This window comes from Populus nigra, chromosome 2, assembly GCF_951802175.1.
Source record: "Populus nigra chromosome 2, ddPopNigr1.1, whole genome shotgun sequence".
Taxonomy (NCBI): Eukaryota; Viridiplantae; Streptophyta; class Magnoliopsida; order Malpighiales; family Salicaceae; genus Populus; species Populus nigra.
In genome coordinates, this window is record NC_084853.1 from 47,344,494 (window position 1) to 47,355,824 (window position 11,331).

Consider the following 11,331-nt stretch of genomic DNA (forward strand, 5'->3'; position numbering starts at 1 on the left):
ACTGGAATTAGTGAAAACTGGGATGCATGTATTGTAAAGAGAGAGAAGATGGGATCTCTAAAGGGAGGTTTGGAGAAGTTGATCAGATACTTAAAGTAGGAAAAAGCAAAGGTTTCTGGTCCTCAGAAGAAGTATATAGAAGCCTTGATAGAAACATTTCAAACCTCATTTTTAGCCAGTCTCTCTTACATTTCGCTTTCATCGAATAGGCCGCTCATTTTGTTTTTTGTTTTTGTTTTTTCTTATTTTTTAATCCCCATATTCCTTCCTGCATTGCATCGATCTATTGATTTGTAATTTTATCGAGTACTGACAGTTCATATAAACGAGAAATGGAGACTATAACCTCCATATCTAAAGAGAAATGATGACCTTCTTTTCTAAATTAATCATATTATATACGGTTTCCTTGATGAATAGTTATAGGGACGATGATAATAGTTGTAATGATAAGGCTAATTAGATTTTGAGAAAAGATGAATGATCACAACCATATTGTCCTCAGCTGCCTTTTTCTTGCTTTTATTTTTATCCCATCTATCCATCAGCCTTTGAATGTTTTGGAAGTATTTTGCAAGACATAGTTGTACGTATCATACATTAATGAGAGTAATCAGAGAAAGCCCTAGAGAGAGCGTGTCAATGAGCCAGGCTGAAACCTTTCAGCTTTTTTTCACAGAAGAACCTAAAAGGAAAGCCATCAGACTCTCCTTTCCCTTGCATTAATTAATGAAACTGAAACTGAAACATACAGACGTTGAATTCAGAGAGGATAAGCAGAAGAAGAGGAAGGAGAGAGCAATAAATTGCAAGCAATCAAAATGAAAAGACATCTCCTTAGAAACGATGGAGTTGTGATTTTTTAAACTTGATTTGATTTGATCTTCACTCTAACCAAAACCCACCTGCATTCATGGCTGTGGGGGAACAAAGATAATACCAGGCACTAAAGTTATATACAAGGTCACAAAAACCCACACGCACGCACACACATGTTTCATCATCAACACTAGCTACTAGCTAGCTATATCATCTCAGAATCTCTTAGGACTATAAAAAGAACATGACAATCAAACAAGAAAATCTAAGTAAAGATATCAATTATAAAAACCAAAAAAACTCAGATCTTTGAATGGATTTGAAGATACTAACATCTTGAAGGAGGCATGAGATTTAATCCTAAATCATCCTTGTCCAACACCAAACGAGCCTTGTTAGTCTCCATATTTCCTGGATTAGAGCCATACTCTGGGTGCAATCTTTTCTTGGATTGTAAAGGGACACCAAACAACTTTGTCTTGCAACCATTGTTGTTGGCTTCTTCAAGAAAGGTCAAAGAGCTCTGCGAAGTAGTTGTTGGAGAGTTCAAAACATGAACTTGAGGAGCTTGCTTAGGGTTGTTTGGAGCAGTAGTAGGATAATACCCAAGAAGCTGGTTTAAAGGCTTTTGTGCCAAAGAACCATTAGAAGTAACAGGATTAGCAGTAGCATATGGTGCCGGGCCACAAAGAAGCAAAGAAGAAGAGTAGGAATTGCTGGGAGCAACAGGCTTGACATGATTTTGGACAAAGTAAATAATATCATTGTAAAGCTTTTTCATGTGTGCAAGCTCAGACATTAGCATATTGTTGCTTCTCCTCAGTCTCTCATTATCTTCAGATAAGGCAAAAACTGAGCTATTATATCCACCTCCACCACCAATAACTGTGGCGCTAGCAACCCCTCTTGGTGGTGAAGTGAGAGGAGGCGAATCACACCAGTTGTTGTTGGCTTGCTCATCTGAATCAGACGGAGAGATGCTGGTTCTGCTTGAAAAGGGAAAGAAACTGGGTCCGTTAACACCAAAGGGAGAATGTGGGTGGTGCTGATGATGGTGGTGCTGATTGATAGCTACTTGTGGCTGAGCCGTTTTCCTTCTATGAATTTCACAAAGCAAATGCTTCTCTCCCTTCTTGAAAAACTCATTAGCAAACTCCCATCGGTCAGGTACAATCTTCCTAAAACCCTAATGCACCAAACAATCAAAACAAAACCATATCAGTATTACCCCCAAAAAAATAAAGCAAAAGCATAGACACAAACTCTTCAGCACATGACATATAACAATCGAGATTTCAGTTATTATTACATATGTATTGAGTTGCCTGACAAAGCTAGAGAAGTTGTTGTGCTTGAAATAGTTAGGAAGGAGATCACGAGCAAACTCAGGTGGTCTCCACACAACGAAAGTAGTGTCATCTTCACCCCAAGAAACTATATGGTCAGTGGCTGGATCATCTACCAGTTGATAGGTTTTGGTAAGGAAGGGAGCTGGGACTGACTTGTGGGAGTCCAATGAGAGTAATATCCCTTCACAATTATCCAACATAAGAGCCATTGGAGATCAAAAGCAACTTGTATTTTTCAGAGACAAAGAGAGAGATGTGTAAGAGAAAAACAGTGAGGGTTTTGGCTCTGATGGATAGAGACTAAGGAGGAGAGTGGGTGTGGTAATGTGAAAACTTGGGCAAGGGTATGGATAAAAATGTTGGTGAGGAGCTTGTGTTTTTAACCTTTTATGTGCTGTGTGATACAGTGAAAACTAGGGGGGGTGAATTGACATTGTATAGTAATTTGTTTCCCTCCTCGGTTGTGTAGTGAGAGAGAATATGTGTCTGTCTGTCTAGGACTGTGAAATAAGGGCCTTTCAAGACAAACCCGTGACCTCTCTTTCTCTATCTCTGACATTGATCCCTTGCACAGCCACTTAAAATCAGGCACAGGAGGATGGTGCAGGCCTGCCCTTTTTGAATTGACAATGCCACCCTTCCCTTCTCCTTTTCCCTCCCTCTCTCTCCCCATTTTTACTACTCGCAATTGATGGTATAGTCAAACTCTTCATTACTACTATTCCATACTAGTCTCATGATTCTTTATCTCTTGATCTTTTTGAACAGACCTTCTTTTGGTAGTGTTACTTAATTACACAGTACATTTCCTTAATTGAAGGTTTTTGCCTCGTCTTGTGGGAGATTTAACGAGGTTTTTGCCTCGGCTAGCTATAGACCTTCTTTTGATAAGCTTACTAGACACATTTCTAAGAAGTTGGCCAGGTGGACGGGGAGGAAGAGGTGTTTGATAGATTTTAGTTTTCTCTAATCAATCTAATAGAAAGTGTGTGTGTGTGTATGTTATTCTTTTCATCTGGATTCAAGTTTTTTGACTGATGGACATGGCTCAAGTGGCAAGTAATTCGAGGGTGAGATCCTAAATATAAAACCTCATTTAAAGATCGATATTCACTTCTCAAGATTGGATCGTGTGTTCAACAAGTTAATCTGGAAATCAATTAAGTTATAATTCTTTGGGGAAAAACAAAATTTAAAATAATATTATTTTAATAAATCAAGTCATTCACACTAAATTTTAACTTGACAAGACACTAGATTTTATAACTAAGAAACGATGATATGAACTATATATATTGCAAGCATCGTTGAAAGGGTATTGTGGGCATCAACAATTTGAGAGGATTCGATGCAGATAAAAATATTAGAAAAGAAATGGAGACGAAGGTGGTTTCAAATTTTCACCCCATGTCAAACCGATCGTCTCTTTTTCGTTTTGTAGCTTTCCTTTTGTTGTTTAATATTACCAACCCAACACCCAAAAACACACTCTCCAATTTCGAATCCCATCATTTTCTAATACTCTAGCTAGCTAGCTGAAGATATGTGAGGTTAAGGATACATCGATCTACGTGATGGGATTTAAAGCCTGTTTCTTGGTGACGACATTTCTTCTTCTTCTCCTTCTTCTCCTTCTTCTTCCCCTCCTCTTCCATTGCTTCTCTTGGAGCACTTTCTTTCCCATTATACTCCAAACTTCAATATCGATAACATAATAGACATGCTCTCTGGCCACTACTACCTTTACTGACTAACTTACAATTATGTTCATGGCTCTTTTCCCTCAGTACATACTATACTGCCCCTTTTGGCCTTCTATAGTATAGTTGATTACTAGTACTTTACATGTGCTTGGAGCCTCCAACTTTGGCTCTTTCGTGGCTCGGCTTCCTTGGTGACGTGTCTCAGGTGATTGAATTATTGGCCCCAAAAGTTTCCATGGAAAATCAACAGCTTTTTTTTTTCTCTTTCTTTTTTGTAATGGCCCGAGAAATATTTGTTTTTATATGCACCCTCCCTTGCTAGCTAGCTAGAGATCAGACAGAGAGAACCAACATTCATGCCCTTGAGATTAAATAATGACATCTGCGAGAGCTTGGCTATATGTACCACAAAATGAACGAAAAATATATTCAGGAAAGGAAAAGGAGCTCGAGTTTTACAGCTACAAGTGTCAAAACATGAACAAGATTGCAAGAAAACCATATATAGCAATGAGTGGGAACCGAAGGATCCAACATATAAAAGTGAGAAATGGATTCATTTCATGATGAGTGGCAATATAAGGGTAGGGACACAGGGAGGTCCCAAGCAAAGCAATAGGAAAATGGAGACTAATTATTTCACATAGATACTCAGCTGATTATCTTGATCATGTCTGTGATTCTCATTATTGGAAAAACAAAGTTAAACTGTCATTGCTCCCCACCAAGTAAAATCCCCTCCCCCTTTACAATTCTTTTTGGAAAATTCAAGCCTTATATTGTTAACTACCTCACAAAGTTTTTGAAATTCAATCTAATCTTACTGAACAAGACACATCTTGCATTCCTTCCCCATCACCATCTTATCCCCCCACATCCTTCATATTTTATTCCCCTTTGACTAGGATCCTACTTCTTGTCTAATGTCATAAGAAACTATCTAGTACCTAGCTAAGTAACGTAATAGCAATAAAACTTAGAACAATCAATGCTAAAACTAACATATAAATTGCTACGAATGCAGCAGCAAAGTTTATGATACAAATTGTAATTTTAAAAAATATAAAAATAACTAAACTATAAAATAAAAGGGTAATTTTTTTCGTAAATAAGCAATGCATGAGTTTTTGTTAGCATCATTTCCACTGCTATAGTTGATATCAGAAATATGTAATAAACAAACACAATTTAAATGACTCAAAATGTGGAACGATCGAGAAATCAGGAAACTTCATGTACATGACAGCCAATGTGTGGTGCCAAAGGCAATTTAACTCTGTCACATGAAAGATCATTACCTAGTTAAAGTTGTAGAGTTCCAGAACAATTAATCTATCACATGATGAATAGCTAGTATTGACACGAACAAATATTATTGAATAGAAAGGTTGCATGTGGTATTAATTATTTTTATCCCTCTTTGCACAGATTGTGAAGAAATTAACTAGAAATTGTTGAGAAGAAATGTCAGTTTCGAGTCCCGATACTCAATTAAAATGGGAAATATTCTCTCCTTGGTCCAAGAAGAACATAGTCTAAAAAATTTCATGTACTCTACTCTCTCTCTCTCTCTCTCTCTCTCTCTCTCTCTCTCTCTGTTTGTGTGTCTGTGTTCTTATCTTTCTTTTCTTGATTCTCAGGCTCAAACCTTTACCCTTCTGCTCTCTGCAAGGTTACAGCGGCTGACATGGAAACTGTCCTTGTATTTTTGATAGTTCTGTGTGTGTGTGTGTGTGTGTGTGTGTGTATGCCATTCTCGTGATACATGTTTTGTTTTTATCTTATGCAAGATATATTTATTACCACCCCTCCATTCCCTTAATCATGTTACATGCATACTTCTGGGAATATTTCCTAATATGATCCCATGTAGATTTTTCCCACAAACTAATAATCTCTTTTGCAATTTACATACGATGGATGATCAGTTACTGAAATCGGCTTGGTATTTGGTTCTTGCTGTTTATATATACTTGTCTTTTGATCATCTTAAATTATATAATCAAGAAAAGTTACCATATGTGATTTTTTTTAGAGTATTTCCGCAGAAGCTATTACAAAGCCAAACACACCATTAGAATCAATTCATAAACACAGCCAACTGCTGTCTAAAACACGGTTAAACTCAATACTGTATGGTTATCCATTAATCCAATTGCGAGCCATTTGATGGCCAGTTGGGTCCAACAATCATACAATGGGACCTGTAGCATTGATGGAGAGAGCAGTTTATGGAAAATAGGTAGCATAAGCATGAATAGTTAATGAGTAAGAAGGTAAATTTCATGATTCATGGAGCTTTTTTTCTAAGTGACTTTTACACAGTAGGACATGCATGTATATAAGAAAAAGAATTATGTATAGAGAAAGGGTCCACAAAGAGTATGGAAATCTAGAAAACAAAGGCTGATCTTTTCTCTCACAAGTTGTCAGCAACTTAGACACAGATCCGACCGAGCCCACCACCATCACTAGCAAAATCAAACTCAAAACACACTCACACACACAAACACAAACACCTCTACACGTTGAAGAGCCAAGAAGATTCTATTCTAATTTCTAAAACGCAGTGAAAGTGAACCCCACAAGACCTCTCTGCCTATATTATCTCTCACATGACCACCGCCGATACCTTCCAAAAACAATTACTATATATTCCTATTTATTAATAAACAAATGATAACAGTAATAATTAGATAATCTACGTAATGAGGATTTCAAGGAGAGACAGCTTAAAACACAGAGCGAATACGGATTGAATTAACTAAATTAATCGCTTAAATCCCCGTATTTCAAAAAGTTAATCCTTCAATAATAATAATAATCTCTCTAGATCTCTGTCTCTAAAATTAAGAAGAATCAAAATGTGTATTCAATACGACAAGCTACAAGGTTCTTTCCTACTTCTGTCTTTTCTTGCACTCTTTCTTGTCTATTTCACTAACCCTTCTAGCTCTAGCACTGCAAGAACCACTATTTTATACATATGTTTAAGCTAAAAAACCATGCATGCACAAAAGCATCTCACTCAAACCTCTCAAACATGCAGCACACACACACATGTATAGTAATAATACTAAAATATGAGAAAATATTATTCATTGTTAGATATAGAGGTGGTGGTCAAATTGAGATGTTGAAGAAGAGAAGAGGGCACCGTTTATTTATCTGAGAGAGACTGAGACTATGTGTAAGGGTCACGAGGGGATACGGATCCCACGAGGAAATGGCACACTGATATTAATGGATAGGACAAGATACCCGTTAATTTGTCCATCTAGCTAGTGCCCTCTTGTAACCAGTCTTAATTTGTCCTTTGTGTTTATATATATATATATATATATATATATATATATATATATATATATATATATATATATTCACTGATACGTACTGTGACGGACGTCTCTCCTTTCTGATGACAATTTCCAGGGTCATATACAGGAGTTACTGTAGTCTGTGGGCATGGCAAGCAACCAAAAATAGGGTACATGATATTCTTAATCATTGCCTGATCAATTATCAGGAGGTGCTGCGCATTCTAATCTATCTGATTTAAGCAGTAAATTTCTAAGCGCATGGAATTGTCAAACCAGCAAGAACCATTGTTTTTTTCTTTTTATGGTATTGAATCCACTGTCTTTGAAGAAATCCAAAGACATTAACCTTGAAATGCATTTCCAAAATAACATAGTGATATTTCAAAATGGATTTTAATGTTCAAACATTACAGAAAAAAAATTCCATGAAGGATGGTGATCAAACTATTTAATTTAATTCCAACATCAATAATCAAGTCCAATTTTAAACATATAAACTTACTAATTGTTTTATTTTCTTAGAAAAAAAACAAGATTTAGCATGCAATGCCTTCTCTAAAATATATTTTTATTCTAGATTTTTAGGAAAAATTATATTCTTCTCTCTCTGGCTTTTTTTTATATATATTAGCGAAATGAAATCACTTTATGTAAAATATAATTATTTTATAATTTTATCTTGAAGATTGTATTGAAGAGAAAAAAAATCAAAGCACTTCATTATAATGATGGTTGTTAAACTTTCATTTTGAAACAAGATTTAACAAATATCAATAGCTATAATTTTAGTTGAGAAGAATAGGAGGTTTGACCTATTAGTTAGCCAACATTTTCTATTTATATATGTAGAGTAGTGTATAATAGTTAATGTAGAGATTATAATACAAGATTAAGCCTATCAATATTTCCTAAATATATACTTTTTATATTGTGTAATTTTCTATAATATGCCCCATCAAGCTGAGGATTGAGGATCAACTTGAAGTTTGAACCAAAAATCATTAAAAAAACAGTAAAAAGTGTCTTAGTAAGAACACCAATAAAATGATCCTTGTAAGAGATAAAATGAATCTAAATGTCCTTTTTAGAATTCATATCACATGCAAAATGATAATTAACTTCAATATGTTTAGTACGAGCATGGAAGATTGAATTCACAGACAAATATGTAGCGCCACCCAGATTATCACACTAAAGCGTAAGCATAAAAGTAGGACTAATCTGCAGATCTGACAATAAATATTGAAATCAGATAACCCTAGCAGTGTCTTCAGCCAAGGTTTTATACTCGCCTCAGTAGAAAAACGAGCAATCGTGCTTTTTTGCTCCATTTTTATAAAATCAATGTATGACAAAAAAGACAAGATATCCATTCGTAGACTTACAATCATCAACACTATCAGCCCAATCATTATCTGTAAAATGATGTAAAGTAAAGGACGAGCTACAGGTGATATGTAAGCCAAAAAAAAGTGTACCCAAAAGATAACACGAAATGTGTTTAACTACAGCTCAATGTGCAAATGTAGGAGCATGCATAAACAAACAGACTTTGTTAATAACTAAACAAATGTTTGGTCTTGTAAAAGTAATATATTGAATGACACCAATAATTTGATGAAACCGTATAGGATTAGAAAACAAGTAATCAAGCATCATAGTAACCTTTAAGGTAAAAATAAGAGTATCAACAGATTTACAAGAAGACATATCAACTCGAGTAAGCATGTCAAGAATATACTTATCTTTTCATAGCATAACACCCTCATTAGTAGACTAAACCTCAATCCCTAAAAAAAATAATTGAAAAAGCTATAAGATGTGTTGTCTTTGGCGGCTGTGGGTGAAGAACCATATGATGCTGATGACCCACATAACTAAAGGCAGGTAAGCCTAAATTCATATGCTACTAGAGAGGATAGAAAGAGAGGTCAACACTTAAATTCAAACCAACTAGAGAACCAGACCGAGTTGCTAGTCTAGCAACAGCAAACCCTAGTGAAACAACAATAGAACCAGGAGAACAGTAGAGGCAAACTTGGAAATTTACAACCCTAAAAAAGGAGAACTTGTACTTGAAGAATAATCGTTATATAAATAAGCAGGTGGTGATATAAAAGCAAGGCTAATAGGTTGTCGTACGGTGGCAGAAATGATAAGCAGAATGGGTGGTGGAGAGGCTGTAAGTATAATGGAGGGAAAAAATGGTGAATAAAGCAAATTTGGCAAGTGGGTAATAGGGATAGGATCCAATGAGGTGTTGTGGGGTTATATCATCTGTTTAGATTCGTCAAAAGAAAACACTTTATAAAAACAGATATGATGCAAGATATAAATACATTGAGATACTAGATCAAGACAATGATAACTAAGATGAGAGAAGTTATAACTTAAGAACACACATGGAGATAAACGAAAATTCAACTTATAAGTATGATATGAATGCAAAAATGGAAAGCAAAGACATCCAAAAATACATAAAAATCATAATTAGAAATACGATTAAAAAAAACACGTAAATGATGATTTATTATTCCTTCTGTTTTGTTGTCAATTGCCCCACATCTAGTCGGTGTTAAAAGATCCCTGAAAGCTATGAAAATCAATCCTGTTTTGAGAGTTATTGTAGTTATTGTTGGAACACTAATTACCATGAATGTGTCCTCTGCCACGACTAAAATTAGGACTGATGTTATACGAACCTGAGAACTGATAATGTGCAACATTAATGGATGGTGGCTGAGCTGGCATGGGCAATAGAGGAAGGGAGGTCTTGTGAAGGAACTCATGGGTAAAAATATGACCATAAAGATCTACATACGAAAGAGGTTTTGTCTGGGTCACGAGTTTGATTATCAAGTCTTTGAAGTCATTGCGAAGACCACAAAACACATACAAATTGAAATCTTCCAGAGAAATTGGTCGACCAACAACTACTAATTCATTAAATAATTTTTTTACCTTTTACATATATATAATGATCGAAGCATCACCTTGACGAAGATCTTGAAAAGATCTATGAGGTTGCATAATATAAGAATTAGACAGGGAAGCAACTAAACACAATGCGAGGTTTGGCAATCAACAACAAGATGTAGTACATTCATTGAAATAAAATAAAGTAATGCACTTAAAATAAGTTGATTTTGTTGCTTCTAATAAAGAAAAGAAGGATTAATCTAAAGAGAAAAACCATTAGTAGCAACCATATGAGAATGAGGACATAACAAGGAGCCATCCATAAAGTGGAAAATACTGTGGCCAGAAAGATATGGCTTCATCTGCATTCGCCAATAAAGATAATTGGTGTTTGTAAGCTTCAAAAAAATAACTTACTAAGCATTAGATAAGGGAACAATCACTGTAATTAAAGCCTCTATAAGGATAAGATTCACGACAGCATCAGCATAGAAAGAGTTGAAACGTCGGTCTAAAAAAGAAAAAGTCTGCAATGGTTAAGAAGCACCGACAACCTGTGGAATGGTGGTATGTTGAGGAGCTGAAACGTTGGTCTGTTGTGGGGAAGATATAGTAGCCAAAACAGAGTTTATTAGGGAGAGGGAAAAAGAGTTTTAATGTGTTAAGGCTCCGATACCAAGTTGAGAAGAATAGGAAGCTTGACTTATTAGTTAGTCAATATTTCTTATTTAGATATGTAGAACAGTGTACAATAGTTAATGTAAAGATTACAACACAAGATTAAGCCTATCAATATTTCCTAAATATATACATCTTATATTGTGTAATTTTCTATAATATTTTTTAATATTTATAATCATTATATCATCTGAATTTAATCAAAATTTAAAATAAAGATATACAATAAAAAATTATAATATTCACAAACATATTTTTATAAAATTAAAACATTAGAAATTTAATTATTATTATAAAGAATTTCTTGCAAATAATACAAAAAAACCACTTGAATGGTAATTTGTAAGTGTATGGGAAGAAAATATAACTAAACAAGAATGTTCTTAGAATGTACTAAAATTGAAAGGTGAACTATTGGTATTTAAAAATATGATACAATTTTTTTTGGTCTTATATTTAAAAAAAATAAGCGTACATATACTCTTTCTTTATATTATATTCTAAGAAAATCAATTGTCATACTATATTTATCATAATCTTAAA

At 34.7% G+C, this 11,331-nt stretch overlaps 1 protein-coding gene across 1 annotated transcript; it reads right to left on the reverse strand.

Moving 5' to 3' along the window:
• Positions 1–818: 818 nt before the first annotated feature.
• On the reverse strand, positions 819–2,693 carry LOC133681823 (heat stress transcription factor B-4-like). Its single transcript, XM_062104978.1, has 2 exons — positions 2,129–2,693; positions 819–2,005 (listed from the first exon to the last, which is right to left on the reverse strand). The coding sequence occupies exons 1-2, from the start codon at positions 2,375–2,377 to the stop codon at positions 1,148–1,150; spliced, it is 1,107 nt and encodes a 368-aa protein (XP_061960962.1). The 5' UTR covers positions 2,378–2,693; the 3' UTR covers positions 819–1,147.
• Positions 2,694–11,331: the final 8,638 nt, after the last annotated feature.